The following is a 17,660-nucleotide window of genomic DNA, read 5'->3' as shown; positions in this document are numbered from 1 at the left end:
TAAAAACAATCACCAGAAAATAAATCCATGCTGCCATTGCCATGTGACATCATACCACGTGACGAGAAATGCTTTAGAAATTAATGTCGTCACGTGATCAGTCTTGTCTGAAAAAATATATATTTAATTAATAAAGAAGATTATGAATTTTGACATTACCTAACCTAAAATCACTTGACATGTTGACATCAAATAATAAAGAAAAAACATAATATTTAAAGAAAAATAAACTTAACCCCCAAAATAGTTTAAAATTAAAAACAAAGATTTAACAATTTTTACTTTGAAGCTGCAGTGAATTTTATCAAAATGGTAGTCAGACAATATAATGAGGAATTAAAATATTTGGAAAAAATAAATAACCACTGTTGGCGCATTAAAAAGGGCTTCCAACCCAACATGAACGTCGAAGGTATCTTTTACGTGAATCAAACTCTCGAGAAATTGATGTTAGATGAATTGCGAAACGCCTGCAGGCCTGGCATGGTAGGAGGTTTTCTTCCGGGTGTCAAACAGGTAAGCTTTGTCATATTATCCACAGTTAAAGAAAAGCATATATTATTTTTCAATTACCCAGATTGCCAATGTAGCTGCTTTGCCCGGCATTGTAGGCAAGTCAGTAGGATTGCCAGATATACATTCTGGATATGGATTTGCCATTGGTAATATGGCAGCATTTGATATGAATGATCCTAATTCTATAGTAAGTCCTGGGGGAGTAGGTTTTGACATTAATTGTGGTGTCAGGTGAGTCAACACAGCTCAATTTAATTAGATAAATAGACAGTAAAATGTGATGTATTTGTTTAAAGATTACTGAGGACTAATCTCTTTGAACAAGATGTTTATCCTGTAAAAGAACAGCTGGCTCAAAGCCTTTTTGACCACATTCCAGTAGGTGTTGGGTCTAAAGGTGAGTTTTGTAGCATTTTCAATTTCAAAAATTATATTTTACATTGTGAGTGGCTTTGTAGGTATCATTCCTATGAATGCAAAAGATCTGGAGGAAGCTTTAGAAATGGGTATGGACTGGTCATTAAGAGAAGGTTACATTTGGGCAGAAGACAAGGAACATTGTGAAGAATATGGTAGAATGTTAAATGCTGATCCTTCAAAAGTCAGTATGAGAGCAAAAAAACGTGGACTTCCACAGGTATTTTATGGTCTTTTGGGTCTCCAAATTAATAATAACTATTGCATGAATGACAGTTGGGTACCTTGGGGGCTGGTAATCACTATGCAGAAATTCAAGTGGTGGAAGAAATTTACGATAAATGGGCGGCATGCAAAATGGGTATTGAAGATATTGGACAAGTTTGTGTCATGATACATTCTGGAAGTCGCGGTTTTGGTCACCAAGTGGCTACGGATGCATTAGTGCAAATGGAAAAGGCGATGAAACGCGACAACATCGAAACAAACGATCGGCAGTTGGCCTGCGCCCGGATAAATTCGGTTGAAGGACAAGACTATTTGAAATCTATGGCGGCAGCAGCCAACTTTGCTTGGGTCAATCGGAGTTCAATGACATTTTTAACCCGTCAAGTAATTGATTTGTAATTTGAAAAAGCCACAATTTAGAATTCAAAGTGTTTTCTCAGGCGTTTGCAAAGCAATTCAACATGGCCCCTGACGATTTAGATATGCACGTGATCTATGACGTTTCGCATAATATCGCCAAAGTTGAAGAGCACATCGTGGACGGCAAACAAAAAACCCTCCTAGTGCACCGAAAAGTTGGTAGTATTCTAAGTTCACTGGCATTTTTAAACACTTTCTTTGGTTACAGGGATCTACCAGAGCGTTTCCACCACACCACCCTCTTATTCCAGTCGACTACCAGTTAACGGGACAACCAGTTTTGATTGGTGGCACGATGGGTACTTGCAGTTACGTCCTCACTGGCACCGAACAAGGAATGTTGGAAACATTCGGTTCTACCTGTCACGGAGCGGTAACATGTAATACAAATCACTCTGTTTCTTTCTAATAAACAGTTTAATAGGGAAGAGCATTATCAAGGGCAAAATCACGTAGAAACATCCAATACACGGAAGTATTGCAGAAAATGGAGCAAATGGGGATTTCGATTCGGGTGGCGTCACCCAAGTTGGTCATGGAAGAGGCGCCGGAAAGTTATAAGAACGTGACCGATGTGGTGAACACGTGTCACGAGGCCGGAATCTCAAAGAAGGCCATAAAATTAAGACCGATTGCTGTTATTAAGGGATGATTTTTTTTTAATTCAAACTGTGTGATCTCTATGTTTTATATTTTTTAAATTAATTATTTAAATATCTTAATATACTGTTCTAAGTTCAGAAATGAAAAGTAATAATTATTATTCTCATTGGATTAATAGAGGGTTTTATTTTCTATAGTTAATCTGGTTTAAATATACGACGTTTCACTCCTTTATAACTTTCTATTTGATTTTGTCGTTTATAATAGTACAGGGTGGCGCAAAAAGATGGGAACTTTTTTAGACTACTAAATGTACACTACAACATTGGAAATTAAAGAAAAAATTAATTTTTGTTAAGATCGCGAAGGTGATGTCCGCGTTTTGCCGGATGAATTCAGCAAGTCAATTTTGAAAATTGTGCATGACCTGGTGCATAGTTATTCCTTCGATCTCCTCTGTAATTCTTCTTTTGAGTGCGGGTAGGGTTTTGGGACGTGTATACTATACTCTTTGAGTAACCCCATAAATAAAAACAACATCACCGTTCCTGGAAATGATGTGATTACCAAACAGGCGCCTGACCGCTGCCATTGATACTGTTACGGTTGCTCCCTCTTGCTGAAACCAAGTGTTTTCCATGCCAATGCCAGGAATTTTCGCAGCCAGAAATGTCTCAAGCATGGTAACAAAACGCTCAGGAGTTACTGTCACTGTGTTTCTCTGATCATCTTCAAAATACACCATACAGTAAGTAACCTTAGGGCTGTGCAGAGGACGTTGATGAAGAACAGCACAATTTTGTTGAGCCCAGTAGCGACAATTCTGCTTGTTAACGTAGCCATTTAGATGAAAATGAGCATTGTCTGACATCCATGGGTTTTCAATGAAATCGGCATTCTCAATAATTGAAATCATCTTCAATAATAATTGTTCGTTATTGTTTTACAAAACTGACGGTGCAACAAGTCTTCTTTGCACGGCTTTAACATTTTCTGGAGTCCGAGCACTTTCCCACTGAACCAGTCTGCTCAAAAGTTGCTCATCCCAGCTTTGCTGTTTGTATATTGAATATTTTCTAATTTGTATAGCGGTGTGTAACAAGCCGTAGAAAGGTTTTGGTCTTGTAAAGATAGTCCCAGCACCATTTTTAGCTAGAATAGTGATTTTTTTTGCATTTCTCTCAATTTTTTCTTATTGGAAGCCAGAGCAATATTATTATTTAGTGACTATTGGTTACTAAAACTAGTTTTTCGAAACCTTTCCCTTAAAAATGTTTCAACCACCTGATGATAAACATATCATATCCAGGAAATCGATCTGGCATACACAAAAGATATTTTTAGGCACAAATTATACAATCTGAAAGCGGCTTCAGTTTGCAATTTCCATTACACAACCGCTCACGCGCACCTGACCTACTTTTTCCCTATCATATGGTCCAAAAAAGGGACAAACACTTGTGCATTTTGTCCCTTTTGGAACCTTTAAATTCTTCTCTATATGACACCAGTTTGGGGTTTTAGTTAGTCGCAATCATTCTAATAATCTAACGACGGTGATGGTTATTAATTTGATATGACATAATTATATTGGGTGAGTTCTAAACATTGCTATATACCAAAGTATTATGTATTTATTTCTTTTAACGCATCTTTAAAATTACCAGACGTTTATCAGAAAATTTTAATTATCACAAAATTTTGTTCTTGTTGCTTTTGCTGTGCTTTCTTCTGGCACAAACTCGACTAAAACGTTTAAGAATTGCGTCATCACGTTACTGTGCTAACACATTATATGATGACGTCACTATATGGCGTGATTATCGCGAAAAAAAGCAAAAGACAGATGATACGGCCCCACGTGGGTATCGCGCAAATCAGGTTCAAGAACGCTAAGTCTATATACCTCTGATGGTTCCCATAGTCTTACCATGGGCGTACCATGCAGGAGTGATGTGAATTTTAAGGAGATTTGGTATTGCCTGGTGACCTTGTATAGTACCAATTTTTGATCGGTGCGCCCATGAATGGATTTTCAGTCGGATTTACACATTCATCATCACAGTTTAGACTAGTTTAGACGCTCCGTCCGTATTGTCTTGTAGTAAACCGGTAGTTCAATTGCCGTTAAGTGTTCCTAGTCATTAATTCTTTATCGTATCGTCATCTAAATTTAACATTTTGCAAACTGAAAACATTTTTGTTTTCCTGTCAGTTGGGTATAGTCACTAGTCCAAATTGAAGGTTTTTTAGAGACTGGTACATTTCAGGTAAGAATATTTGAATAGTATTTTATCGTACCCTGCTCTGCTCACCGCATTAAACTCAAGGATTTATTAACAACATCTGGTTTTTCTGATAAATAATCCACAAAAAGATTAATACCGGCTTTGTATGCTAAACTAAAAATAGACCTTAAACCAGCACCAATAAAAATGTTATTATATCATAGTTTGGTTGTGTTCCTAACATTCTTACACAGAGAATATTTATGACTTAATTTCATTAATAATTATTATTTAACACCATCGCTTACAGGTGCCGTATTATCGCAACGGAAGTTAGTTTCCGACGACAAAAGTTTAAGTTGCTTTTTAGTTATTCAAAACGATTGTCCAGCTCAATAAGAATAAATGCTACTTTACGCAAATACTGCACGAGATACTACTTTTCCAATAGCCCAAAATTTTTTTCTTAAAATTTAATTACGTCATAATTTAATAGAGATATCCACACGTGAATCAATTAAACTGTCATCATATTTTAAGGTGTTTTATAATATGTGAACATAAAAAAAACATTAATTTTTGACTAATGGTAAAATGTTTAATGTTTAATACTAGACTTAAGGTCAAATTCATTGTAAAAACCAATTAACACATCTGTTGCACGTGTAATTCTTAAAATTGAATGGTTTTTTGTCAGATGAGCTCTTATATAATTGAAAAAAAAATGTACAATTTTTTATTTCAGCATCATGACAAATGAAAGCGACTTAATCGAAGACCTGCCTCGGGGTCCTTTAGACTTTTACCGAAAACAGGCCAGTTTCGACTGGAAGAAGATGAAACTATTTTTCGAAGATCCCGAATTGCTTAAAATTAAAGTAAGCACCGCGCAAAACAGGATTTTTGTTAAAAAAAAAACTAACATCACTTTATAGATGCAAGTATGGAACACTTTGCAAAAGGATCCGGCGTTTCAGAGACCGAAAAAAGTGCCGGACACAGAAGAAATGAAACGGATCACTGCCATTCGGCTTCGCAAGTATTGTCAGTACAATTTTCTACATCCTGATACGGCTAAATTGCCCTACAAAAGAAAGGTACGTTCAGTTTATTACCATTTAAGTGCATTTCAAGCATGTAACGATGACTGGCTGTGAGAATTATTTGTCATAATATCGTGATTAAATTCCATTGAAACTAATCAAAATAAGATTGTAAAATATTTTATCAGCATTGTTAAATGAACAACTATACGGTTATTCAAAGAAAACGAATGAGACTTAATTTGACAGAAAAAAACAGTCTTCTGACCAACTGTCAAATTAGTTGTGACATGCATCAGTCAAATACTGTAAATAATAAATTCGATGTTATTTATAATACATAAACAATAATAGAACTGTTTGTAGACTAGGTTTATGATGACTGTAAATGAAGCGCTGGCCGTTACATTTCCAGATGTCTCGATCAAACATGGCATTGGAATCGGTCTGTTTAAGAACACATTGACCACTCTAGGCACTGCAAGGCATCAGCGTTTCATTGACGCCGCATGGAATAACAAAGTAAGTATTCCAATTTGTTGCATCAAAGGTTAAGTTAAGCTGGATTCATAGTTCTAATTCCGCAAGAAGTAAGCGGCATGCAGCAAGCAGTAGTAGTAAGAAGTATATCCTTCCGCAAATGTTTCAATTCATAGTTCGACGCTTTGACGTCAGTAAACTGACAGACTACAGATTATTTGACAGTTTATTTCTTTGTTTACAATATAAATTTGGTTACAATTTTTTATTTCTATTCTATTCATTGAATGTTTGCTGAATTTTACGGAAAATGAATTTTGTCGATGACTATTCTATCATAGTAGCTACAAGTAATCCAAGTGAAAACCAAACAAAAAATAAACCAGAAAAGATCGGATACTTGACAAATGACAATTCGAAAATCCACGAATGGGTGAAACAGGCAGCCGACGATGCACGAAAATGTGTACCATTAACCCTAGTGAAATCGGACTGGTTTTGACGTTATTAGCCGTCAAAGTGACAGATTAACAATAATACATCTCAAGCGTTTTTTATCAAAACAAAACGAGTGAAGGGTGGTTTTTGACTAATTTTGGGGCACCCAATCCATTGGTGAAATCACTTTTTTGATATCTCCACAAATCGCCAGTGTCTCGAATTGAGTGACAGTTACTGTCATTTTGACAGCTGGAATGGATTCCCCGTCCCCAAATTAGTCGAAAATGAGTACCATCAAGCCTAGTGAAATCGGACTGGTTTTGACGTTATTAGCTGTCAAAGTGACCGGAACAAAACGAGTGAAGTTTAGTCTCCTCGCGCCAGGATACAAAATTAAAAATAAGCGAGCGTCTCCTTGGAAAACGGAGGCGTGGCCAGAATGCGATGATGGACGGAAGGACACGATGGTTCCCGGATTCCCAAGGTTGGGCCTTTTCCTGAATTGCTGTTACAATGTGGCTTGAAAAACTTATGAACGGCAGCAAACAAAAATACGCAAATAACCTCAAGTCTTGATTTTAAACTGTAAAAATTCATCTAATCCTCAAAAAACTCAATTTCCACAATACAAACTGTCACCACTATTCCCGCCATATTGGAATTTTTGACAAGCACTTTCTAGTATAGTAGGCGGTGGCTGAAACCATCTTTGAAACCGGATTGTACGACTCGGCCTTAATTTGGTTTAGAAATTAACCAGTTATACTCTTTGACATTCTGATGTAGTTTCTCGTCACTTATTGTTATTTTCACAGGTATTGGCCTGTTTGGCCCTTACAGAAGTGGCGCATGGCAGTAATACAAAACAAATGAGAACTAGGGCCACTTACGATCCCGAAACTGAGGAGTTCATCATAAACACTCCGGATTTCGAGGCGGCCAAGTGTTGGGTGGGAAATTTAGGTAAATTAGAAGGACACAGGCTTGCTACAGCCGTTTAAATCGGGTTTGTATAGGAAAAACCTGCACTTTGGCTTTGCTATTCGCTCAACTGTATACCAAAGAACATTGTCACGGTTTACACGCTTTTCTGGTTCCAATTAGGGATCCCAAAACTCTACTACCATATTCAGGGATCATTATTGGTGATATGGGTGAAAAAATCGGGTTGCACGGGATCGACAACGGGTAATTTTTATTTGATATGTGAACTTGTAACTTCTACACTGACATTTATTGCAGCTTTGTAATGTTCAAAGACTATAGAATTCCAAGAGAGAACTTATTAAATCGTACCGCTGACGTCACACCACAAGGACAGTACGAAAGCAGCTTTTCGGATCCTGGCCGAATTCTGGGTGCGGCTTTAGAAAATTTGTCCGCTGGACGCGTTGCTATCATGCAGGAAAGTTCCAACAACATTATATGCGCCGTCACGATAGCCTTAAGGTACGCGGCCCTTCGTAGACAGTTCGGTCCTAACGGGAACGACGGTACCATTAAAAACGAATGGCCTTTGATTGAGTACCAGTTGCACGTAAGTCATAATTCTGTCGAATAACAACGAAGACCGAATTCGTTTTCAAGCTCCATGGAGCGAGCAGCGCGTTTTTGACGTCACGATGACGTAATTTAGCAAAAGCATAATTTAACCAACTGTCAAATTACGTCATTGTGACGTCAATCACGTTCTGCTCGCTCCATTGGCCGAAGAGTACAGTAAGATTCGCAGAGGTGGCGATTGTTTCCTTACATGGCTGCCGCGACCATTCTTCGTACTTTTGTGCTCAGCCTGTCAGATTCCTATTTATCCGCCGTCGAGTTATCCACTACTTCTGAGGAAATTGAAGATCTGGTAAGCAGTTATAGAGGGTTGGAGCATGATGTATAAGTTTGTTCTTGGTTCAGAGTGCTTTGGTGGCTGAAATTCATGCAGTAGTGTCCAGCGCTAAAGCATTGGTGACGTGGTCCTGTAGGGACGCAGCCCAGGAATGTAGAGAGGCGTGCGGGGGGCACGGTTTTCTCAAAGGAGCTCGCCTAGGCGACATTAAAACCATAATAGATCCGTGCGTCACCTACGAAGGTGACAACAACGTGCTTTTGCACCAAACCAGCAATTGGCTGCTCAGACAATGGCAGGAATTGAACCAAGGAAACGGTTTAACTAGCCCTTTGGGCAGCTGCCAGTTTTTCAGTCGTTATCGAGAAATCGAAGGTTATCACTTCAAAATGAAAAATCCTCAGGAGCTTATTAATAAGGAATGTAAGAATCTTGATATAGCCGGAAAATGCTTACTACGGTACAGTAATTCCTAATTTACAGTTATAAGGGAATGTTATCAGTGGCTTATCATCTACCTGGTTAAGGAGACTGAGACAAAAGTCAAGCAAGTAGAAAAAGAAAGCAACAAATTCGTGGCGAGAACCGAAAGTCAAGTGTATCGGGCTGCCATATTATCCAAAACATACATAGAATATTTGGCTTTGGAAACTTTCTGGCAAAAAACTCAGAAAGCAAACCAAACTTTGCAACTTACACTGTCACGTTTGGGTGCCTTGTACGGTTTATGGAGCTTAGACAAGCACCTTGTGTACTTTTATCAAGTAACCCCATAAAACCGAACATTTTTGTAGTACTACACCGAATCATTTTAGGGAAAATACACCAGTAACCCACAATTTTCTTCAATGGTTAAGGACGGTATTCTGCATTTGTGCGACGTGTTAAAGCCTGACTTTATGGGGGTGATCGACGCTATGGCACCTCCAGATTATGTCGTTGATTCAGTTTTAGGACGATCTGACGGAAAGGTCAGTTTTGCCCCACTATCAATGTTTAGACTTCTGCATTATTCATTTCAGCTGTACGAAAACATCCAATCGGAACTATTCCACGGACCTGGGGCCATGTCTCGGCCAAATTGGTGGCACGAAATAATTATTAAGGACGCTCCGGACTTTGTAAAAGTCTCTAACAAACTTTAAGCCCCAAATTGTTTGGTTGTGTGATTTATTTCAAAATTTACCAGAAAATTTGAGGAACAACATGTAAAAACGTTACAAACGGTATAAAAGCAAAACAGAATTATTTTTTTACAACTTGTTTAGTGCAATTTTGTTATTGCGTTCAAAGGATTATTATACATATTTTTTTGAAAGTTGGGGGTTTTATTTGAAAGAGTTGGTTTAAAATACCTTGAAAGGCCTCAGCCTAGGATTCTCTAGAAAAGAAGCAAAGAAATAGAAGCCCATGAAAGATGATGAACATTTATATTTTTCTTATAGGCAAGTTTTACACTAACATTTTTAAAAGATTAAACAACTAACAAAAAATCAACAAAAATATGGAATTTACGGCGTTTTCGACAGAAGTAAACAGTACAAACGCCAAATACATTTAAACTTAACAAATTCATGACAAACTTAGGCACACGACATTCTGATAGTACCGACGCACGGCGGCATCGCCAGGAAATTCGTACTCGACCTGTTTGTTGGGTACGTAATAGGTTTCGTAAAAGTGCGTGAAAAATTTGCCCAACTTTTCCTCCGGCACTTTTAACCCTTCGGGGGCGCATTCCAAACCGATATTCTCTATAACAAAATGTTTAATTTGGCGTAATTGAACCCACAATAAACATTTCTGTCAGATGTTTGTTCCTTTGTGCAGTCGTTCAACCAATATTCTTTTTGTTATACAGTAGGAGTCTCTAACTTGGAATAAGAGTGCTAATACCCTCCATTCTTTCAATGTTTGCTTTTTTTAAAAAGTGCTGTTTTTGAGCTTATTTTACCTAGTTTAAGGTTGTTTGGTATAAATATGCCCTTTGCTGTGCATTTGGAACCTTTTTGGAACAAAATAAAAAATTGATAAAATTGCACTTTTAGCCAAAAAAGACAATCAATCGTCGGAAACTTAAAGTCATTAACAAAGCCCTGAAAACACATACAAAAACAGCAAAAAAAAGAACATACATAATTATTACACTACACATACAATATGAATCACACATAATTACACCTTACAATTATTAAAATAAAAACAAAACAAAAAGGCAGTTACTCTGTATAAGAGAGGAGAAAGTGGATCAAAAACACAAACAGTGCTGCTTGGTCAATTTATGGCAGAACAAGGCGCCTTAAGAACTGGAGTAGAATTCCTCTCAGCCTCACGCCTAAATCCATGCGCAGATGGCTGGCCTCTCAAGTGAAGAGGAAGGTTATTGAAAAGTCTCTTGCCACCGTAAATAAGCGACAATCTTCTCCGTGTGAGGAATGGGAAGCCTCAAAACGAATCCCTCGGACAACTGGCCCCCAAGCTTGCCATGGACAAGACAAATCGTCTCTAAGATGAAAATGCAGCACAAGGTGAGGATACCATGTTCAATGAAGAGGGGTCTACATGAGGCCCTGTATCCAACACGAAACAAGCACCTCAATGCTTGCTTCTGCAGGAGAAACACAGATGGCAGTCAATCAGTGCATAGTATCCACTCCTAGCTACATGATAATGAGTCGTCAATAATAAGACTTGAGAGACTTGTTCATTCCAGGGGCGCACCCTCAACAAAAATCTCCTGCAATAAGCATCCAAAATGTAGGATCTTGGTCTTACTGATATTTAATGACAGTAAGTTGGAATTGCAGCAATGTTTGATTATGGAGAGGTCCCCATCAATAGTGGCAGTCAATGAATCGGCGCTCTTGCTGCTCCAAAGAATGGTCATCAGCGAAAACAGTGAATTGTCCGTTAATAGGGAGCGAAACAATATCATTGATGTATATCAAGACCAGCAGTTAACATTAACTCTCCAGAACCATGGCCTCCGATGAAGACCTCCTGGCTCCGGCCGGACAAGAAAGAGCGAAACCACAACAAAGAAGCGGCTCGGAAGCCATAAGCTTCAAGCTTCCAAAGCTTCCGCAGAGCAAGTCTATAGAGTCCAAGAGATCATACAGATCCTGAAGAAAAGAAAAAATAGCATCATTCGTGCCCATCGCTGGCCTGAAGCCAAACTGAGATGGGCTGAGAAGCTCATGACGCTCCAGAAACGACATCATCCGCCTCTGGACCAGCTTCTCCAGCACCTTAGACAGTGTCGGAATGCAATCGGTCGATAGTTAGCCGGGCAGGAGCGGTCACCGGACTTGTAAAGAGGAATAACCTGAGCTCTCTTAAGACATGATGGGAAAACTGCCTTCGGCGAGAACAGATAAAACATTGACAGTTTAAAAAATTTCAGTACGTCAGCAAAGTAGGCAATAAAGTCAACATTCAATAAAAAGACATTTTTCCAATTTTTGAATGATTTCATTAAAACGCCATTAGAAAGAGGATAAAAAAAACTACTGCTTTCTGGGACTCGTCAATTAATATTTTAAATTGCGCTTGTTTCGCTGTAAGGATATTTTATACAGGGTCTTGTTTCACTTAATTTATTCCAAGTTAGAGAATTGCATTGTAATGAAAAATATCACTTACCTTGACCAACATAACGATGAGTGCCATCCTCGACTAAAAGATTGTAAAACGGCTGTTTATCCTTGAAAATCAACTTGTCGATACCATTCTGCTTTTGCCACCAACTAGTGGCAACACACTCCCCGTCCCAATTAAATATGACCGCCCTGTATCCGTGCACTTTGTGACGTACCACCATTCCTACGGCATACTGTATGGCCTGATGTTTCGTTTCTTTGTCCCTGAACGATTGGTACAAGACGGGTTGCACATCGGGTTTAGTCGAATCCTTACTGCAAACAAGCGTTTGGGAGCAGTGTTGACAAACTTATACTTAATTGACTTACCTCTCAATCAGTTCACGTACAGTCCTATTGTTTTTTAGAACGTCCTCGAACGCTTCATTATCGAAACCGTATTGTAAATAAATCGAAACTAATCGCATTAAATCACGACAATTACCGGCATTCACTAGAACTTTTAATTCTAGGAAACCCAAACAGGCCGAATTATCGTCCGATTCCTCGTACATAGCACTGAAAAAGGATTTATATGTAAAAAATGTACTAAACACCTTAAAATAGGTATGTTTGGCAATAATGCGCAATGTTGTCCGAATTTCTTGTTATACAGGGTGGTCCAGTTTTAAATGTCAATAATTCACCATCAAAAAATAAGTTAACATACATTATGTCATTTTCCTGAAAAATACTTCTCAAGGAAAATACAGTCCATAAAAGTTCAGTTTCAAAAATCGGTTTCTTGTCATAACTGTCAGACCGCTGGAGCAATTTTAATCAAATTTAGAATAAATACATATGAAATTAATACTCATTATGTGATGTTAATGACGTTTGTCGAAACTGTCCAGTGGTGTAAATACAGAAAGATGGTTTTAATTTTTTTTTCTCACATCACTGGATCTTTTCAAAAATTTTTTACTTTACTTGTTCAATTTGACAAAATAAGTATCTCTTATAAAATTCTGATTTGAAACTTTGTTTACGAGATAATTGAGTTATTACGTTCAAAGACCCAACCCAACTTTGTCTTAAAAACGGTGAAAATTGACTTAAGAAGCTTAAAAAATTTCTTTGAAGCCAGTTTTCATAGTTTCCAGAAAAATTGAAAGACTTTAGTTTTGAAAATTGACTTATTAACGAGTAAATTTACTTTGAAACGGTGAAAATTGACTTGAGAGGCTTAAAAATTGTCTTTGTAACCAGTTTTCACAGTTTTCAGACAAATTGAAAGACTCTAAGCCTTGACAATTGACTTGGAAACTGTAAAAATTGACTTGTGAGGCTTAAAAACTGTCTTTGTAGTCAGTCGTTATAGTTTTCAGATAAGTTGAAAAACTTTAGTACTGAAAATTGATTTGTAGCCATGAAAAACTGCTTTATCTAGAATTTTTGACTACAAATTCACACATTTCAACCTTGAAAATTGACTTGGACACCAAAAAGTGACATCAAAAGCTTAAAATTTGCATTTGAAGTAAGTTTTCATAATTTGAAAATACATTTCAACATTTTAGTCTTGAAAATAGTCTTAAATACAGGATATTGATATTAGATTCATGAAAACTGAATTGAAGACTAACTTTTCAAGTTTTTTTACTTTGCTTTTCATTTTCTTAGGACTCTGGACTATTTTTAGGGCTTTAATACTGCTTTCAGCTTGGAAAATCGAGTTTTAGGGTTATCTTCACCAAGTTTTTGACATATTTTGTCAAAATTTTAAATTTTTTTTTTGGCTCCATAAAGGTTCTAATGCACAGCAAAGGGCATATTTATACCAAAGAACCTTAAATTAGGTGAAATAAGTGCAAAAAAAAACACTTTAAAATTTTTCATTTTTCAAAAAAATTGAAAGAATGGGGGGGTATTAGGCGTCTTTTTTAAGTACTTTTTAAGATTCAATATCTCGATAACGTGAGGAGCTAGAGAGGCGAGTTTTGGCTCATTTTGTAGTATTTTTTATCCTCTTTCTAATGGCAAGTTAGCGAAATCTAGAAGAGTTCAAATAAAAAAGTTACAACCTTTCAAAAATTGAAAAAATGACAGTTTTGGTAAAAAGTGCATTTTTGGCAAATTTTCATTTTGCTCTATAAGGGTTCTAATGCACAGCAAAGAGCATATTTATACCAAAGGACCTCAAATTAGGTAAAATAACCACATTGAACCTTTCGAAAATTTGAAAAATGTAATTTTTTGTCAAAATTTTCAATTTTTTTTTTGGCTCCATAAAGGTTCTAATGCACAGCAAAGGGCATATTTATACCAAAGAACCTTAAATTAGGTGAAATAAGCCCGAAAAAAACACTTTAAAATTTTTCATTTTTCAAAAAAATTGATAGAATGGGGGGGTATTAGGCGTCTTTTTTAAGTACTTTTTAAGATTCAATATCTCGATAACGTGAGGAGCTAGAGAGGCGAGTTTTGGCTCATTTTGTAGTATTTTTTATCCTCTTTCTAATGACGAGTTAGCGAAATCTAGAAGAGTTCAAATAAAAAAGTTACAACCTTTCAAAAATTGAAAAAATGACAGTTTTGGTAAAAAGTGCATTTTTGGCAAATTTTCATTTTGCTCTATAAAGGTTCTAATGCACAGCAAAGGGCATATTTATACCAAAGAACCTTAAATTAGGTGAAATGACTTAAAAAATTATTTTTACATTTTTCATAGGCTTAAACATGCCATTTCACGCTTTGTCAGTATTAAATTGACTTCTAGACGCTTCACTGTGCTGTAAGACTGAAAAATCTAATTTTAAACTATTTTTTCTAGTAAAAGTTTAGTTTCAGACTCTTCATTGATAAAATTTTGGCATTAAATGCTACGATATTAGTCTTGAACACTAACTTTTAGAATTAAATTAGTTCGAAAATTCGGACTGTTACCAGTCTCTAATTGAATAAAAAAAAAGTTTGAATTGAATGATCAGTTTTACACTACCTATAGTCTAAAAAATTGAACGCCAGTAACTATTAACAATTTTCAGTGTCAAAAATTAACTCGTAAACTTCACAGATGACCAAATTTGAATCCTTTTGAACCATTTTAAAGTAAAAAATACAATAACCCAAGTAGACATTTTTGTCAATTTTGAATAATATCCAGTGAGCGTAGAAAATAAAGACTTATAAAGACAATTTTGAAGAATGTCATTCACATCAAACAACAAGGACTCATTTCATAATGACTTGTTCCAAATTGACATCTGGTCTGACAGTTTTTTAAACTGAACTTTAGATGTCTGTGTCTTCCTTAGGAAGCGTTCTTCAGGAAAATGACATAATGCATGTCAACTAATTTTTTGATGGGCTATCGATTGGTGAATTATTGACATTTAAAACTGGACCACCCTGTATATCGAATTATTCCGATGATCGCTATAAAAATCAGTCTGTAGAGAACAACTCACTCAAACATGGCGCCTACTTGGTCCGATATCCTACTCAACAACTGATCATACGTCAAATATGTATATAACGGTTGTCCACGATACACTTCGACATTCAGTCCTTTGTGAACGAAATGTCCTTTGTGCGTTACGTTAATTTTCACGGATATTGAATCGACACTGTAGGGATGCTCTGTATACCTACAAGTTCAAAAATAGCTCCAGAAAACCGATAATTTAGCGTTATTTATTTACCCCAAGACAAATCGACGAATTTGGATAATGGGCTCCAGGTAAATTCCCAATCTTCTGGCGATTGCCTGATAAATGATACCAACCAGTTCTGGTGATCCCCTCTTCAATTTTAATACTTGATCAATGTACATGTCGTTCAAATCTAAAGGGTCTTGACTTCGACTACAAGCCGTCACTTTAAATTGTTGAAACGAAAATAATACCTGAAAACATCAATTAAATGATATGTATGTACTAATCAATGGAAACTTACTTTATTAATGATTTGTAGTATCCAAAGTGAATCTTTTCCTTTCCATTCATGTGATTTGGTTACTTCACGTTTCCATAATGCGAATTTTTCAGAAGCAGTTTGGAATAGTGGATGATTAGGGTTACGGCTTCTCAACCGACATTTTACCTAAAGTAAAATAGAGAAGCCAAACAACATCAAAGTTATTATACTGTTGGAGAGCAAATTTCATTCACTGACCAATTCAGTCAGTTCATCTAACTGGTCGTGAATAGTTTCAGGGTCAATTAACTTATTGGGTTGACACCACTGAGCAACAAAAACGGCCCCTTCCTCTACCAGTTTATACTTTTTCAACTTGGCACTAGAATGTTTGAACACCTGGGTTAGATATTTGCGATGAATGTGCCTTAACACTTTAAGAGCATAATGTTTCCGTGTCAAATTACCCGGTGTACTAAAAAAATAATTTCAGTACAGTCCTGTAATGCTTGAAAACTAGTTACTTAAAAGGTACAGTCCCTGGGGTATTGATGACTGCTTTGGAATTAACGATCCCAATCAAATAATCGGCAACATAATAGTAAACGTGGTCGGGTTTCTCCTTCAACATTTCGTCCCATTCCGTAAAATCGCTAGGACGAAATTGAATTTTGTGGTGACATACCACAGACATTTGCTCTAGCAAAGCTCTGGCTCTTAAATGCAAGGAACGTATGTAAAGAAGCTCCTCGTAAAATACAGAATGCTTTGATGGATTAAAGATGCTAGTGAAGTTACGAATTAAACATTTCCTTGTCATCCTAAATGTGGATAATAATTCAAACTGTTATATTCATATCAATAAATACATTATTTTCAAATACATTTGTATGTACTTGGATTTCCAAATGGCGTCATTATGCTTAATCAAGTTGTGAAAACGGCTGCAGGTAGACGCAAAATTGAACACATCTTCAACCTCCACACAGTCTCCTGTTAGTATGTTAATTATCATTTCTGTTGGTAGAAATTCCATATCTCTGATTAAGAAATCTGTTGATAAACAAAAAAATTAAACAATGTGTCTTATTAAAAGCAAAAATTAATTTGGGCTGTTCAACAATAATGGTTGTTGTATAAGGTGCAAATAGACCTAGGACTTTAACCATTAATTTGAATTTCCTGCCTTGCTATTGACCTGTTCATTTGATCATTTGACCAACTGTCAAACTACGTAACGATGACGTAATTTGGCAAAACCATAGATTGACCAATTGTCAAACTACGTCATTGTGACGTCAAAAAAGCTCTGCCTGAAAACAAATGCAGCCGGAGCCTCTACTACTGTCACAATCACATCCCTTCCCTCCATACTTCTACTTCATAACTTGTGTCTTGTATGGCAGAAGAACAAGAAATTTTTATTTTTTTCGTATCCCCTACAGCCTCTGGAGAACTTTGTGAAAAACAGGGAGACTACCCTAAAATCCACGTTTGTTAAACTAAACTAGGGAGAAAACAAGTGTGGCCATTGACATCTGTAGACCCTACAGGTTTTCTTCCACACATAAAAATATAGGATATCATTTAGAAAATGCAGATGACCACCAACATTTAAAATTTCCATAATAGGTCAAAATCCCTGTATTAGAGACAACATTTATTAATGTTTGCTACCTTTTTACCACTAACCTAACTTTTGCATTATAAGTAAATAAATATTTTAGCTCTTCCTTACCGCTAGTACACTCAGCTCAGTACTAACAACAAACTGTATTGTATATCACCAAAATTGTGTTACTGTTTACAAACTTTGTTTGCAAAAATCTCAGTAAGTCCCAAATCAATCACAAACTCAGGCAGTCGGTTCAGTTTCTGAACTAACCATATTAATTCAAAGAGAAGACTGAAAAATGACTTGTAAGCAATCTGTCAAATGTCATAATAG

The 17,660-nt window shown here is 36.6% G+C and overlaps 3 protein-coding genes across 5 annotated transcripts; 2 read left to right on the top strand and 1 right to left on the bottom strand.

The window, feature by feature from the left end:
* Positions 1–194: 194 nt before the first annotated feature.
* Positions 195–2,359, top strand: LOC145727858 (RNA-splicing ligase RtcB). Its single transcript, XM_081977699.1, has 8 exons — positions 195–516; positions 578–747; positions 813–913; positions 975–1,153; positions 1,210–1,545; positions 1,602–1,736; positions 1,790–1,954; positions 2,006–2,359. The coding sequence occupies exons 1-8, from the start codon at positions 310–312 to the stop codon at positions 2,231–2,233; spliced, it is 1,521 nt and encodes a 506-aa protein (XP_081833825.1). The 5' UTR covers positions 195–309; the 3' UTR covers positions 2,234–2,359.
* A 1,262-nt stretch (positions 2,360–3,621) lies between these two features.
* LOC145727857 (peroxisomal acyl-coenzyme A oxidase 3-like) lies at positions 3,622–9,534 on the top strand. 2 transcript variants are annotated; one of them, XM_081977698.1, is made up of 12 exons: positions 3,622–3,778; positions 5,158–5,290; positions 5,348–5,509; positions 5,822–5,977; positions 7,192–7,339; positions 7,393–7,564; positions 7,619–7,913; positions 8,109–8,231; positions 8,285–8,639; positions 8,700–8,980; positions 9,032–9,187; positions 9,239–9,534. In XM_081977698.1, the coding sequence occupies exons 2-12, from the start codon at positions 5,162–5,164 to the stop codon at positions 9,359–9,361; spliced, it is 2,100 nt and encodes a 699-aa protein (XP_081833824.1). In that variant the 5' UTR covers positions 3,622–3,778; positions 5,158–5,161; the 3' UTR covers positions 9,362–9,534. The 2 variants fall into 2 exon arrangements, with proteins under 2 accessions (XP_081833824.1, XP_081833823.1); XM_081977697.1 differs by lacking the exon at positions 3,622–3,778 and adding an exon at positions 4,201–4,454.
* Positions 9,535–9,629: 95 nt separating this feature from the next.
* LOC145727838 (F-box only protein 21-like) lies at positions 9,630–17,598 on the bottom strand. Of its 2 annotated transcripts, XM_081977679.1 has the most exons (11): positions 17,451–17,579; positions 16,911–17,193; positions 16,597–16,765; positions 16,237–16,533; positions 15,971–16,187; positions 15,752–15,898; positions 15,499–15,701; positions 15,265–15,444; positions 12,185–12,373; positions 11,859–12,130; positions 9,630–9,970 (listed from the first exon to the last, which is right to left on the bottom strand). In XM_081977679.1, the coding sequence occupies exons 3-11, from the start codon at positions 16,746–16,748 to the stop codon at positions 9,789–9,791; spliced, it is 1,839 nt and encodes a 612-aa protein (XP_081833805.1). In that variant the 5' UTR covers positions 16,749–16,765; positions 16,911–17,193; positions 17,451–17,579; the 3' UTR covers positions 9,630–9,788. The 2 variants fall into 2 exon arrangements, with proteins under 2 accessions (XP_081833805.1, XP_081833804.1); XM_081977678.1 differs by lacking the exon at positions 16,911–17,193 and having other exon boundaries at positions 17,451–17,598.
* Positions 17,599–17,660: the final 62 nt, after the last annotated feature.

The sequence above is a fragment of the Ips typographus genome, linkage group LG4 (assembly GCF_016097725.1).
Source record: "Ips typographus isolate SLU linkage group LG4, UJ_Ityp_2.0, whole genome shotgun sequence".
NCBI lineage: Eukaryota > Metazoa > Arthropoda > Insecta > Coleoptera > Curculionidae > Ips > Ips typographus.
Note: the sequence above shows the minus strand (reverse complement) of the source record. Positions and strands in the feature narration are given on the sequence as shown.

What these genes read in the sequence shown, in the direction of transcription:
- LOC145727858 (XM_081977699.1), top strand. Translation starts at nt 310, where the DNA reads ATGGTAGTCAGACAATATAATGAGGAATTAAAATATTTGGAAAAAATA. An exon ending in AAAAACGTGGACTTCCACAG is followed by an intron (nt 1,154 to 1,209) that starts GTATTTTATGGT and finishes CATGAATGACAG; the next exon opens with TTGGGTACCTTGGGGGCTGG. An exon ending in CCCTCCTAGTGCACCGAAAA is followed by an intron (nt 1,737 to 1,789) that starts GTTGGTAGTATT and finishes CTTTGGTTACAG; the next exon opens with GGATCTACCAGAGCGTTTCC.
- LOC145727857 (XM_081977698.1), top strand. Translation starts at nt 5,162, where the DNA reads ATGACAAATGAAAGCGACTTAATCGAAGACCTGCCTCGGGGTCCTTTA. An exon ending in TTGCACGGGATCGACAACGG is followed by an intron (nt 7,565 to 7,618) that starts GTAATTTTTATT and finishes CATTTATTGCAG; the next exon opens with CTTTGTAATGTTCAAAGACT. An exon ending in ACCTTGTGTACTTTTATCAA is followed by an intron (nt 8,981 to 9,031) that starts GTAACCCCATAA and finishes GAATCATTTTAG; the next exon opens with GGAAAATACACCAGTAACCC.
- LOC145727838 (XM_081977678.1), bottom strand. Translation starts at nt 16,748, where the DNA reads ATGGAATTTCTACCAACAGAAATGATAATTAACATACTAACAGGAGAC. An exon ending in TAGATGAACTGACTGAATTG is followed by an intron (nt 15,899 to 15,970) that starts GTCAGTGAATGA and finishes ATTTTACTTTAG; the next exon opens with GTAAAATGTCGGTTGAGAAG. An exon ending in GTACGTGAACTGATTGAGAG is followed by an intron (nt 12,131 to 12,184) that starts GTAAGTCAATTA and finishes GCTTGTTTGCAG; the next exon opens with TAAGGATTCGACTAAACCCG.